At 37.6% G+C, this 15,106-nt stretch overlaps 1 protein-coding gene and 1 long non-coding RNA gene across 4 annotated transcripts; one reads left to right on the forward strand and one right to left on the reverse strand.

The window, feature by feature from the left end:
- Positions 1-1,107: 1,107 nt before the first annotated feature.
- On the reverse strand, positions 1,108-14,938 carry LOC110446380 (acidic mammalian chitinase-like). Of its 2 annotated transcripts, none has more exons than XM_021491505.1 (7): positions 14,884-14,938; positions 12,178-12,344; positions 9,781-10,241; positions 8,599-8,720; positions 5,288-5,417; positions 4,246-4,530; positions 1,108-3,734 (listed from the first exon to the last, which is right to left on the reverse strand). In XM_021491505.1, exons 2-7 carry the CDS (start codon positions 12,251-12,253, stop codon positions 3,597-3,599), a joined length of 1,212 nt encoding a protein of 403 aa, XP_021347180.1. In that variant the 5' UTR covers positions 12,254-12,344; positions 14,884-14,938; the 3' UTR covers positions 1,108-3,596. The 2 variants fall into 2 exon arrangements, with proteins under 2 accessions (XP_021347180.1, XP_021347187.1); XM_021491512.1 differs by lacking the exon at positions 14,884-14,938 and adding an exon at positions 14,705-14,877.
- On the forward strand, positions 6,099-8,590 carry LOC110446389. Of its 2 annotated transcripts, none has more exons than XR_002462459.1 (3): positions 6,099-6,192; positions 6,412-6,481; positions 8,368-8,590. It is a non-coding gene; the product is annotated as an uncharacterized LOC110446389 (long non-coding RNA). The 2 variants fall into 2 exon arrangements; XR_002462460.1 differs by lacking the exon at positions 8,368-8,590 and adding an exon at positions 7,401-7,467.
- Positions 14,939-15,106: the final 168 nt, after the last annotated feature.

Consider the following 15,106-nt stretch of genomic DNA (forward strand, 5'->3'; position numbering starts at 1 on the left):
GAATGAAGCAATCAGTAAATAAAACAGATCAGTAAATAATAGGAACAAGGCAGTATATATAACAGATAACTGTAAGATCATAGTTTACTGTCCTCAATGTTAACATTAATGTTCGACATAATTCACACTGTCACCATTCACCCCTTCACATTGGTTTGCATAAAATCCCATGTACCTACTGGCCAAATATCATGACCCTGGGCCTTATGGAACTTGAGCAGAAGATTGTTAAAGCTTTTAACCCATGTTGACATTTGACCTCATAACTGTAACAAAGAAAAAGATTTGCACTGCTGGTCTTCATAATATACCCAAGTATCATGACTCTAGTCCAAATGGTTCTTAGGATATTGATGAACATATTTGACCCCTGCGACCTTGAAAGTAGGTCAAGGTCATTTTAATGATGAGACTTTATAGCACTCCATACCAGGTACCTACTGGCCAAATATCATGACCATAGGTCCTTTAGTTCTTTAGAAGAAGTCGTTTAAAGAAAAAGTTGACAGACGGACGATGGACGACAGACGGACGATGGACGCAGCAGTACGGCATAATTAGGTTGTCACTGTATCCCTGAGTGTAACCACATGTTAGTGTCGTAATTACATTCCTTGAGAGGTAAACATAAAACCCTTGGTAGTATAAAAATAAAATTTATTTTACAACAGTTTTAAACAAGTTAAAAACTTAAATTAATCACTCTTGTTGGTTTGGATAGAAGCATAGCTGTGGTTTTAACATGGGGGACTTAGTGGAAGGGGAGTGTTACTAATTACTGCATCATCTGACCTCCCTAAGTTACCTAAGTCAAATTGTGTGTTATTTCAGCATTATATACATAACAGATCTCTGTGAAGGTATATACCAACAAGTACAGCTGCCAAGTTTATTTCTGGATTAACAAATCACATTAGTACATAGACAGGTAATGTGCGTAATATATATGTGCATAGATTTTGTGTTTATAATCCAGTCAAATCCATCCTCCTTTGTTCTCGGTATATAAACCGAAACTTCCCTTGTGTGAAGGGGTGACTAGAGAAATCTCCAATCAAAGGGCTTGACAGAAGAATTACGAACAGGCAAACTGTATATAATTCTGTGAATGATGGGAGGAAAACCAGCCACTTTTGTTCTCAGTTGATAAAACAGCCACTATATTCTTAGAAGATAATAGAGCCATCTTTGTTCTCAGAAGATAATAGAGCCATCTTTGTTCTCAGAAGATAATTCAGAAACTTTCATTCCCAAAATATAATCCAGCCTTCTTTGTTCATAGTAGATAATGCAGTCATCCTCATTCCCTACTGTAAATCCTATACCCTTCATCCTTAGTAAGATTGGCAGGTTTGTCATAGGGCTGGATTACTAGGACTTATTTATACAAACAAATTTTTTCTAAAAAATGGCAGTTACAACCTTATGGAATACCTGCATCTGTACAAAATCAAAGATAGCCTAAAGGCCACTTTTCTCTGATTCAAACAACCTGATGATAGTGGGCTTAACAAATCAACCTGTTCTTTATAACGGAGTGGCTAGAGTGGCTTGGTAGTAGACCAATTGGAGTTGTGGTGGCTTGATTTACAATACTGGATAGTAGGAGAGTTGGATTTGTGGTAATATGCTGCTTTAAGTCATCTTAACAGCTATCAGAAAAAAAACTTCAGGAACATATTAATCCCACTCGTTTTAGGAATTACAGTGCTCTAAAACATACGATATATATTTTTCATTGTGCAAAAAGGCGAGAAAATAAAATAATTTTCTAAATAAATATTATGGCACCAATACAATAAACTTTAAAAGGTAAAAATACAACTTCAAAAACATGCATTAGGAATGTGGTAATGAGTGATATAAGATCAAAACAAAAATAGACATTTTAACATCATTCTGGAACTGATATTTCTGATAATACGTGAGTTAGAGCCAACAAAAGTCTTCAGCATTTTTAGTATTTCTAAATCTTTATACCATCACAATAATCAAACCTTCTGCAATGTATCACAGGGCCAAACATTGTATCATAAAGTTAATTATACTGATTAGATCTCATCTATAACAGCAAAAAGCGCTGACCAATTACTAAATCATAGTGGGAGTGGATCCCTAGCCTAAATATTTATATTTTCTACTTCAATCACTCTGCACGCTTACGATATAGTCATACTCAAACTAGTCAAACCTCCTTAACTCTAGACTGTTGTTGGCTCTCCATTGGCTGGAAACTTTGGTTTCAAAAGTTTACCATAACATTTACACACCAAGAAAAAAACACCATCATATTAGCTAATACAAAATCAGAACAAGAGGAACCGAGGAGACACCAAAATAATTATCATCAGTATTCCCAACCAAACAAACGAGAATTTGTACCTAATCACTAGTCACTATTCACCAAGTCCTAGAGAGTACTGTACCTAAATAAGGCACATAATGGCCTGATAATGGTAATAGTTTGTCCTCAAAATGTGAAATTGTGACTTAATGTCAGATTATTGCAAATACCCTCTGGTACACTGCCTGTTGACTGTGTAGATAGAAAGAGTCATAAACACAAACCTAATATGAAATATGTTTTTGACAAAAACATGAACCTAACTTTAATAGGTTAGTTAATACTTAAACCTAAAGTTAATATCTCCTAACAATATTGGCAAGATTTGAAATGACAACAAAGATGCAGGTGAATTAGCTGTTGTCCTGCAATTGTATGTTAAATATCTCCTCGTAATATTGGCAAGATTTAAATTGACAAGATACAACAACCAGTATCTGGTTAGGTATTTGTTATTCTACTGATCTATGTTAACCAGACATGATACCTACCTGTCTTCTAGTAAAAATAAGGTATCACATACCCACAATGTTAAGGATTTAAAGAGATGTCAAACATGTTGATCTTATTTTAACCCTTTCCATCAGAATTTCACCTTAAAACAAAAACCTATTTATGTTTCTGGTTAAAAGTTTTTTTCGTGATTTTGCCAAAATAATACTGCTCCATATAATTATAACTATATTTATATAAACAACTTAATAAGTTTGAAATTGTGAGTAGAACACACAAACCAACTCGGGTCCCAACTAATACTAAATTTCAGTTTATTTCAGGCCCAAATAATATAATCCTAGACTCAGTCTAATCCTAAATCCCATATAATCCTAGGCCTCATCTAATCCTAAATCCTGTATAATCCTTGGTCCCAACTTATCCTAGCCTTGATCTAATCCTAAATCCTGTATAATCTTTGGTCCCAACTTATCCTAGCCTTGATCTAATCCTAAATCCTGTATAATCTTTGGTACAAACTTATCCTAGCCTTGATCAAATCCTAAATCCCATATAATCTTAGGCCCTATCTAATCCTAGACTTTATCTTATCCTAAATCCCATATAATCCTAGACTTTATCTTATCCTAAATCCCATATAATCCTAGGCCCCATCTAATCCTAGACTTTATCTTATCCTAAATCCCGACTAACCCTAGACTTGAAGCAATCCTTTATCCTGTATAATCCTTGGTCCCAACTAATCCTAGACTTGAAGTAATCCTTAATCCCGTATACTCCTTGGTTCCAACTTATCCTACACCCCAAACAGTGTTTTCTTGATGGCGTTGATAAGTGGCCATTTAGTCTTCCCGTCACAGATACCTTCTGTATCATCATTAATCATGTTCCACACCATCACACCTCCAAACCCGTGATCCTTCACCCACTGCGCCTGAAATATAGAACAAAGGCCTTTCAATCATTCTACACTGAGAGCCTCTCTCAGGGGTCTGGGTTACAAAAGAACTGACATAAACACATCAGATGGTGTTCAAGGATGTTCTTTCTGAGACATAGACTCTTCAAATAATTATTCCTTAATCACAGAAGACATGAACGGTGACATGTGATATGAGTAGGTTTCATTGTACATGTATAATGTATGCCACCAAAACATATCTTGGCACTGGCCACTGAGATTATTTAACACTTACATTCAATATATCACAAAAATGTACATGTTGAATTTACGTAGGAACAGTGGTCCAAACAAATGTTATCATTTTCAAAATATTCACTATATCCTTGGATTCATATGTGATAAAAAGGATTTTGAATTTATTTTAATGTGTTATGTGACTATAAAACTGCCAAACATTTTATTTCAAATAAATAAGATACCCAGATAGGATTTCTTTGAATCCCTGTCTAACTTTATCCAAGACAGATCCCCACAACTTTACCTTTTCAGTGAGACTTTCCACGTCGTCATAGCTAACCCACTGGTCACCTCGGTAGACGTAAGGGACCCTGGCACCCTTGTCAAACACACGCGTCCCATTCTCCTTCAGCATTTGACAGGCGTATGTATAGCCACAGAAGTCACACTGGCCTTTCCCACGGGCTGGTGAGCCTGGAGCAGTGAAGTACTCAGACAACAGAGTATAGGTATGAACGTAGGTTGGCATTCCAATCCACATCTTCTCTATCGGGATTCCCCTACGAACCCACTCTTGTGATGCCCACTCCTGAAATCAAATTTATGTAAAATGTATCTCCATTTCAATTTCACAGGATTTTTCGTTGCACTAAGTCTAGATAATTCACATAGAACAAAATTTCAACTCAAGGTATCATTTTTTTTTTTAAATATTTTAATTTGTCTAAGTGTGTGAAAATTAAATATGTTTTTCAAAACTGCCATTATAACATAGTTCAGTGCGCCTGTTTGTTCTCTATTTTTCTGTTTTAGCTAGACCTGTTCAATGACATGAAACTTATTGATCATGACACTTTCGGGAGTTCACTTTTGGATTTGGATCTGTGGGAGCAGAAATCTTAACAATGATATCGTAATTTTCAAATATTTATGAAAGTTTAATAGTTTGAATAAAGCATTACCTTCCACAATATCATACTTCAACTTCAATTCTAGTTTATAGAGCATCATTTTACTAACAACACAACTCATGTTTAAGGCAAAATTGATGCAAAGAGATTATTTATGAAATGTTAAGCCATATAAAGATATATCAACAACCCCCCCCCCCCCCCCCCCCCCCCCCCCTCTAAAGAAGTATCTCCCTCAACTGATAAGCTGAACTGTTTTGTTGCCATACACATCAGTTGTTACCATATCCTTTCACCTGAGTGGTATTGACAAAATGCCTGTTTATATTAGTACAGTAACTTTATCATTATGCTACAGTTAATCACCGAGACACAAAACTGCCATGACAGGGTTTTCTATTTATCAAAACCCAGGAGTTGGGTCCATATATTTACCAGGTTATTGGTCACGAATAACTCCTTGTCATAACTTTCTGGTTTCAGAGGACAGTTGAAGTACACAAATGGCTTCAACAAGTTGAAGGAGTTGAAGTCATAACCCATCAGGTTAACATAGTCCAGGGTCCTACAAATAGACAGAGAACGTGACAATCTATTGTTAACATGGACCATCAGGTTTACATAGTCCAGGGTCCTACAAATAGACAGAACAGTGACAATCTATTGTTAACATGGACCATCAGGCTAACATAGTCCAGGGTCCTACAAATAGACAGAGAGCAGTGACAATCTATTGTTAACATGGACTATCAGGTTAACATAGTCCAGGGTCCTACAAATAGACAGGGAACAGTGACAATCTATTGTTAACATGGACCATTACGTTAACATAGTCCAGGGTCCTACAAATAGACAGGGAACAGTGACAATCTATTGTTAACATGGACCATCGGGTTAACATAGACCAGGGTCCTACAAATAGACAGAGAACAGACACAATCTATTGTTAACGTGGACCATCAGGTTAACATAGTCCAGGGTCCTACATCAGGTTAACATAGTCCAGGGTCCTACAAATAGAGAGAGAACAGTGACAATCTATTGTTAACATGGACGATCAGGTTAACATAGACCAGGGTCCTACAAATAGACAGAGAACAGACACAATCTATTGTTAACGTGGACCATCAGGTTAACATAGTCCAGGGTCCTACAAATAGAGAGAGAACAGTGACAATCTATTGTTAACATGGACCTTCAGGTTAACATAGTCCAGGGTCCTACAAATAGACAGGGAACAGTGACAATCTATTGTTAACATGGACCATCGGGTTAACATAGACCAGGGTCCTACAAATAGACAGAGACGGTGACAATCTATTGTTAACATGGACCATCAGGTTTACATAGTCCAGGGTCCTACAAATAGACATAATCACCGAGACACAAAACTGCCATGACAGGGTTTTCTATTTATCAAAACCCAGGAGTTGGGTCCATATATTTACCAGGTTATTGGTCACGAATAACTCCTTGTCATAACTTTCTGGTTTCAGAGGACAGTTGAAGTACACAAATGGCTTCAACAAGTTGAAGGAGTTGAAGTCATAAACCATCAGGTTAACATAGTCCAGGGTCCTACAAATAGACAGGGAACAGTGACAATCTATTGTTAACATGGACCATCAGGTTTACATAGTCCAGGGTCCTACAAATAGACATAATCACCGAGACACAAAACTGCCATGACAGGGTTTTCTATTTATCAAAACCCAGGAGTTGGGTCCATATATTTACCAGGTTATTGGTCACGAATAACTCCTTGTCATAACTTTCTGGTTTCAGAGGACAGTTGAAGTACACAAATGGCTTCAACAAGTTGAAGGAGTTGAAGTCATAAACCATCAGGTTAACATAGTCCAGGGTCCTACAAATAGACAGAGAGCAGTGACAATCTATTGTTAACATGGACTATCAGGATAACATAGTCCAGGGTCCTACAAATAGACAGAGAGCAGTGACAATCTATTGTTAACATGGACTATCAGGATAACATAGTCCAGGGTCCTACAAATAGACAGAGAACAGACACAATCTATTGTTAACGTGGACCATCAGGTTAACATAGTCCAGGGTCCTACAAATAGAGAGAGAACAGTGACAATCTATTGTTAACATGGACTATCAGGATAACATAGTCCAGGGTCCTACAAATAGACAGAGAGCAGTGACAATCTATTGTTAACATGGACTATCAGGTTAACATAGTCCAGGGTCCTACAAATAGAGAGAGAACAGTGACAATCTATTGTTAACATGGACTATCAGGATAACATAGTCCAGGGTCCTACAAATAGACAGAGAACAGTGCCAATCTATTGTTAACATGGACCATCAGGTTAACACAGACCAGGGTCCTACAAATAGACAGAGAACAGTGACAAGCTATTGTTAACATGGACTATCAGGTTAACATAGTCCAGGGTCCTACAAATAGAGAGAGAACAGTGACAATCTATTGTTAACATGGACTATCAGGTTAACATAGTCCAGGGACCTACAAATAGACAGAGAACAGTGACAATCTATTTTTAACATGGACCATCAGGTTAACATAGTCCAGGGTCCTACAAATAGACAGAGAATGTGACATTCTATTGTTAACATGGACCATCAGGTTAACATAGTCCAGGGTCCTACAAATAGACAAAGAACAGTGACAATCTATTGTTAACATGGACCATCAGGGTAACATAGTCCAGGGTCCTACAAATAGACAGAGACGGTGACAATCTATTGTTAACATGGACCATAAGGTTAAAATAGTCCAGGGTCCTACAAATAGACAAAGAACAGTGACAATCTATTGTTAACATGGACCATCAGGGTAACATAGTCCAGTGTCCTACAAATAGACAGAGAACAGTGACAATCTATTGTTAACATGGACCATCAGGGTAACATAGTCCAGTGTCCTACAAATAGACAGAGAACAGTGACAATCTATTGTTAACATGGACCATCAGGGTAACATAGTCCAGTGTCCTACAAATAGACAGAGACGGTGACAATCTATTGTTAACATGGACCAGTAACTACATATGGTCCTACAAATAGACAGAGAACAGTGACAATCTATTGTTAACATGGACCATCAGGGTAACATAGTCCAGTGTCCTACAAATAGACAGAGAACAGTGACAATCTATTGTTAACATGGACCTTCAGGTTAACATAGTCCAGGGTCCTACAAATAGACAAAGAACAGTGACAATCTATTGTTAACATGGACCATCAGGGTAACATAGTCCAGTGTCCTACAAATAGACAGAGAACAGTGACAATCTATTGTTAACATGGACCATCAGGGTAACATAGTCCAGGGTCCTACAAATAGACAGAGAATGGGACATTCTATTGTTAACATGGACCATCAGGTTAACTTAGTCCAGTGTCCTACAAATAGACAGAACAGTGACAATCTATTGTTAACATGGACCATCAGGGTAACATAGTCCAGTGTCCTACAAATAGACAGAGAACAGTGACAATCTATTGTTAACATGGACCTTCAGGTTAACATAGTCCAGGGTCCTACAAATAGACAGAGACGGTGACAATCTATTGTTAACATGGACCAGTAACTACATATTGTTAAGGTCTCCTACAGGCTTTTCAGACAATCAGTTAACGTATTACACAGAGAGAAAAATGACAATTTGATTTTTTTACAAACATGAAGACCATTATATAGGTTAAAATAGTCCCAAGTCCTACAGATAGCAGTGTATCAAAATGCTGCTCACTTTGCCAGGATGTGGAATTCGTATATACCCAACATAACATTGGCTGTGGACACAGCTGCTGTCAAAAGTAGGCGGGGCTTTGATGTCCGTCTGGCCTCCTCCTCAAACAGTTCACGCAGTCCCTAAAATAGTTCAGAAGATAAAAATATAATCCATAACTCAATGAGCATGATCCATCTCACCTGTCTACAGTGACCCATTTAATAGTCATATCAGCATCTGTACTCTGAGAACTAACGTTTGTAAGCCACGGACTAATAGCATCTTTCACACCTTTGGGGGTGAGATGGGGAATTTCAGCCCGAGGGGGAATTTTCTTAAGTTGCCAATCATGAGGATTTGCCGAGTGTTTGGTAACTTAACAATCTTTCCCTGAGGGTTGAGATTCCTAATCTCACCACAAGGGGGTGGATGATTCTTTTTCTCTCACCCTGTTTACCAATTGTGTATCATATATATAATGTAATGTTAATGTTACAGGCTAGATGCAGGGTTGGCGTGACGTTGATGCATTGTTGGAGTGATGTCTTACAATTTTTATGAAAAGGGGAATCCCCCCGTCTAAACCCTAGGGTGAGACTAATAGAATCTTCCCCTTCCTTGAGGTTGTAACAGAGAAATCTCCAACCTGAGGAATGATGTTTTTTGGTTGTCTAACCCTCGGCAGAACCTCGGGTTAGAAAAGCAAACAAGATAACCCAGAGAGTTTGAGATTTCTCTGTTTCACCATCAAGCTTAAACGTAGGGGATGATTATTTTTCTCCCATATCCTATTATTTCAGTCACAACTCCACCGACAGTAGTCTGTTTGTAAACAAAAACACATGTAGGTATGAATATCGTCATTCACTTTGATGTCACAATTACCGGTGACACAGTTTTATGGCGTCACAATCAGCACGAGGCTAGCTATCTCACCCTAGAGGATGACAAGCTGATCCTTCCCGGCTAAAACGGGAGACAAACCTGTGAAGGGTTGGAGAAAAGTTGGAAACACCTGTCCAGGGTAAGAGTATATATATATGTAATCTATGTATTCCCAAACATCACCAACTATTAAGTCTGGTTGATATCATGTTGAAACTTTATATTTCAATGATAAAATATATTACCTAGTAGTTCCATTTTTACTTTCAACGGGCACTGATATTGTACTACATATATTCTGACCCCAATCTTTACCATAGTGAGCACAGAGAAATTGTGGCGCTGTCCATCAGGGCGACCATTCCAGCCGGGGAACTCCCAGTCCAAGTCAAATCCATCAAAGTCATACTTCCTCAGAAAGGGTACGGTACTGTTGATGAACCTTGACATGTTGTACGGGGACGCAAGCACTGGATCAAACTCTCCCCCATTAGACAGCATCACCGTCAGGGCTGGGTTCTGTTTCCTTATCGCAGGGACGACCTTGGCAAAGAGGTCAAGGTGAAAAGAGCGTGCAGCAGACACCTCACATGTCGCACTGATAGACGTTGGGATGAAGATGACATGTGTACACAGCATGGGGTCCAGATCATGGGGGATAGTGGTGTTTGGGGGAGAGTCAGGCAGAGGGTAGTAACACACTAACTTGTCAGTCTTATTCTGTCTAGGCCCAACAGTTTCCCACTGTCTCATGTTGGACTCTGCATTGACATTAGCTGAGGAAAGGAAAAATCACATTTTCAAAATAATCAATCTCAAAATCCTTCTAAATGTTACAACTTATATGAAGCTCAACTCAGGTTTAACATTCGCAACTAGAATATATTTGCTTTCTGGGTTCTTAAGTATTAAACTCCTTTGAAACCAGTTTTTGTATTTCTTTTTAAACTTGTATATTGCTATCTTAGCACAGTTATTGTATTTTTTGAAACTTGTATAACTATTACTTTATTAAAGCCTACTACAATATGTATAATTACATTTCTGCATCAACAAACTTGTTTATATCCTAAAACAGACTATATAATTACACATCTGTTTCAACAAGCTAGATATTTCTATGTCAAAAAGGCTCCAACATCCAGCATTAAAGGTAGGGCGTGTGCTGCTCACCTGGATATTTAGTAATTGGGGCAAAAAATCTCATTAAAAGATATTATTAGTCTAATTTTACAAATATTTCCCCATTTTGGCCTCTGCCACTGGTAGGGGACAACACTTTTCTTCTAAATGAAATTTAATTTCCTGGTCTCCTTGATGCTTCATTGCAAATTTAATTGAAACATGAGGAGTTGTCTTTTAATACTTAACATCCAATTACTCCATTTTGGAATTACCCATAAGTCCAAGTGGGAGCTACATTTTCCCAGTGACCCTGCAAGAGCGGTAGGGCACCCATCCAGCCACTTATACCAAGCTCAACGTTGCTGAACTAGTAAGCACATCCCAGGGTTATACTGCATCGCTGGAAAAGCTAGCTTTCCAGTAAGGTCATCTTATTCCTTGGATGTTACAATATTTGTATGTATTTGTAAATAATTAAAGAGCCTGGTCTATTACCCTTGGACCCATGGGTGGGCCAATTCCGATATCATATTATATGAGTATATTTATCTCTTCATGCCTAGCAATTATTAACATTCTTGAAGGGTAACAATCTCAACTGTAAACATGCAATGGCTCAGGTCCAGGTCCACAGAGAGGGGGCAAGCTGGAGTCAGGACCTTAAGCCAAACTTGGTAACATGAATGTATTTTTTTATGCAGAACAATTGTACATACATGTAAGAATAGGTGGGAATCTAATTACCATTTCCATCTTATGACCCAGGAACTAAGTCATCAGGGATGAGGATGACCCAGGAATCAATTCTTGTAGCATCGTGTTTGTCTCTTCATGCCTAGCAATTGCATACCATTTATATGATTGGTTTAGAGACTAAGTCTCTAGGGACCGACCAGGCCAGTTTCTAAGGTTGATCTTTGTAGCATGAACTTATCTCTTAATTCCCAGCAAACATACGTTTTAAGGTGAAGATACAGTGTCCATTTGAAGATAATTTAAGACCCAGGGATGGGTCTGGACCCAAGATCTAATCTTGGTAACAAAGATGTATTTTTCTCTGTATGCTTATTGTGTGTTGGTGGTTATACAGTGGGGATCTTGATTATTCTTAAGTAGCAAATGTACAGCTTTACACCTAACAAAAACTTCTCTGCAGGTAAAAAATGTCATCAATATCTAAATTTTAAAAAGCCAGCTCAACTAAAATGAATTACTGTACATATTATGTATACAGGTCTCAACCATCCCACAATTAGTTACAAATATTATAGCTATTGATTATTTCAGGTGCTGTCCCCATATCAAATAGAAGGTAATGGCCATCGGTCTGTGTTTTTTCTCCAGGAATTCCGGCTTTCCTCCACTATAAAAACATTGCATGTCCTTAAATGAAATTAGCTGTTCATAGGACGTAAAATACAAATATAAAATTGAAGCAATTTAATATGACTTTCAGCAATAATGCAGGAGACTCCACAATATTGAAGTATTGAAAAAAATGTCTGGTGCAGTACTCTTTTAGGATGTTAATATAATATAATAGCACTGACGCTGATATGTTTTATTTACTGTTAATTTAACCTTTACCTGTCGGCAGTACTGCAGTTACAACAAAAAAACACAAAACAGACAAGGAGAGATGGCTGACTCGTCCAGGCATCATCACACTTGATTCTGATAAGGCAACACTCTTCTTCTTCTGTCAAAGTACAGTCCTCCTTAGTGGAGTCTCATGTACTTTATATCTTAATATTCTGTAAAAGAAAAATATAAATATCAATGTGGAATTTCAATATATATACATATATTCTCCACTCTTAAAACATTACTGGTGAATGTAGTTACATGTAGACTACAACTTAATGGGTTTGTATCGATCACCTGTTGCTGTTGGCAAGCAAAAAAATCTTATTTATGTAATTATTTTGATATTTAGGTCTGTTTTCGCCATATCTCTACCGGCTGGTAAGTATTATACTGTGGCAGGTTTTAATTGTACATAGGATTATGGTCGCCTTATAGCTTAAAGCTAGAGGGAATTCCCTTTAGCTCAGTGGTAGAGCATCCGACTAGGAACCTGGAGATCGTGGGTTCGATCCCCATTGGAAGCACACTATTCTCTTTCCTGTTACAAATGGTGTCTGTGGCCCTCCCTGTGGTGACAGGGAGTTAGAACCTGGGTTGTTGTGTTCGAGGGTGAACATATTTATAAACAAGAGGCCTATAGGGCATGTATCACTCACTTGGATATTTAAGCAGTCATAACAAAATATCAAAAAGATATTATACAGTACTACAAATATTTCCAAATATTGGCTCTGTCTCTCAGCAACACCTTTATCTTATTGGGTCCCATTCTCCTGTCCCCATTGAGATGGGGGCATAGTTTCTACCGTAAAAACCCATGTAATTTGCGCACTTTTTTTTCAGAAATTTAATACCCAAAGTGGGGGGTGCGTAAAATACACAGGTATAGAAAATTTCAAGTTTTTTTCAGGAAAAGATCGACGATTCTGGGAGATCGCCATCTTGGATTATTTCCCTTATTTATTATACACGGAACTCTAAGACAAATGACGGTCAACAAATTTATTTATGTCAAACATTAATAAAAGATACATAATGTGTTGTTATGTGAGTTTATGTGAAAAGTATTATTAAATAGGTAACCGTTAACAAAAAAAGTTTAGCCAAATTCCTATGCCAGAGAATCGCCGATCAACTTACGACATTACGTTTCGACATCTCGGTGCGTTTCCCCATACTATTACGAAAATGTAGTTGTTCAATTTAAGCTCCGTTCCATGTAAGTTCTGTAAGTTTTTTTCAAATCGCCTATGCGTAAACGTATAGCATGGTTTTTTTTACGGCTCACTTTCATGTTGATCTCGCGTCTAACATTACGTAAACACGTTATTGACAATAACCTCGTGAATTATTTCAATATTTATTAAATGAAGCATCGTGTCATGTATGATCAGATAATTCAAAGAAAACAAGCAACAAAATACACATTTTAGGTAGTTTCTTCTTGGTTTTAAATATCATTTTACATCAATGAAAAAAAAAATCATAGAAATATATTTTTTTTAAAAATCAGAGATCGATTTTCGGAGCATGAACATCGGTTTTTTTTCCAGATTTTTTGGGTGCGCAAAATATTCGAGTAGAAGCTTTTTTCCCGATTTTCAGCCTCAAAAAGTACCTGCGCAAATTACACAGGTGCGCAAATTACTTGGGTTTTTACGGTACAACATTGAATCATGTTGGGCCAAGGATACTCTATATCAACTTAGATTAAGATCAAGCAATATAATCAAGTAGGTTAAGGTCATTTTCATTTGCAAACTTTATTGGGCTCTATCTAAGGAACCTACTTGTAAAACATCACAACTCCATGCCTTTCACTTCTTCAAAAGAATCTGTTTGCAGTTTTTGCTATATTTGACCCCTGTGACCTTGAAAGTTTAAGTAGGTTGAGGTAATTTTCAATAGCCAACTTTGTCGGGCTCCATCTGTGACAGTTACCAGCCAAATATTATAATGCTATGCCTTCAGATCATTCAAAAGAGGTAATTTGAAGTGTTTGACATTGATTTGGCCCATGTGACTTTGAAAGTAGGCCAAGGTCATTTTCATTGGCAAACATTGTCGGGCTCAATCCCAAGAAGCAACCAGCCACAATAATAAGATTCTATGCATTTCAGTTCTTCAGAAGACATTTCAAGTATTTAACACTTTTGTACCCTTTGACCTTGAAAGAAGGTCAAGGTCAATTTCGTTCTCAAACTTGTTGGGCTCTAATTAACAAAGCTATCACCCAAATTTCATGACTCTAGACCTGTCCATTCTTCAGAAGAAGTCGTTCAAAGGAAAAGTTGACGGACGACATACGCCGCACCATGGCATAGTGAGCTAAACATGGTGGGCAGGTTTTAATTGTACATAGTAAGGATTACGGTCTCCTTCTAGGTTCAATTCCGTTTAGCTCATTGGTAGAGCATCCGACTAGGAACCTGGAGATCGAGGGTTCGATCCCAGGTGGCGGTGAAAGCACACTTTTCTCAATTCTTGTTACAATAACTATAAGTAATCTCCCCTTAGCGTTAGATACCGATGCAGCGTCGCCTCTGACTTCATTGGCGTTATTTAGAATCTGTTCCTGCGCAGCGGATAACATATCCACTTTAATTTCCGTTTTATGGTGTTATTATAAAAGGTCAGTTTGATTGAGCCATTGATCTCCAACTTCAGACCAAAAAGTGACGAAACCGTCTGTAAACTCATACTCACGTGCTTGTCAAACTTACTTCCTGTTTACAAATAACAAAGTGGGTGTACTTGGCAGAGTGTAACCGTGATGAATGATAAAATGACAAAGTTTGGACTTCATATGGCATATATAGATAGCAGAATTTGATAATATTACAGAAATCATTACTTTTTTACACAATTCAACGATACGTTAGTGTTAAATTGTTATCGAGAAGACGCAAATACTGTTACTGTTGTTCAA

Source organism: Mizuhopecten yessoensis, unplaced genomic scaffold, assembly GCF_002113885.1.
Source record: "Mizuhopecten yessoensis strain PY_sf001 unplaced genomic scaffold, ASM211388v2 scaffold321, whole genome shotgun sequence".
Lineage (NCBI taxonomy): Eukaryota > Metazoa > Mollusca > Bivalvia > Pectinida > Pectinidae > Mizuhopecten > Mizuhopecten yessoensis.

Bases quoted from the DNA above. Each gene is read 5' to 3' on its own strand.
- LOC110446380 (XM_021491505.1), bottom strand. From the start codon at position 12,253: ATGATGCCTGGACGAGTCAGCCATCTCTCCTTGTCTGTTTTGTGTTTT. The intron at 4,531-5,287 runs GTAAATATATGG...ATTTGATTTCAG, and splicing joins TATTCGTGACCAATAACCTG to GAGTGGGCATCACAAGAGTG. The intron at 3,735-4,245 runs GTAAAGTTGTGG...TCTATATTTCAG, and splicing joins TGGAAAGTCTCACTGAAAAG to GCGCAGTGGGTGAAGGATCA.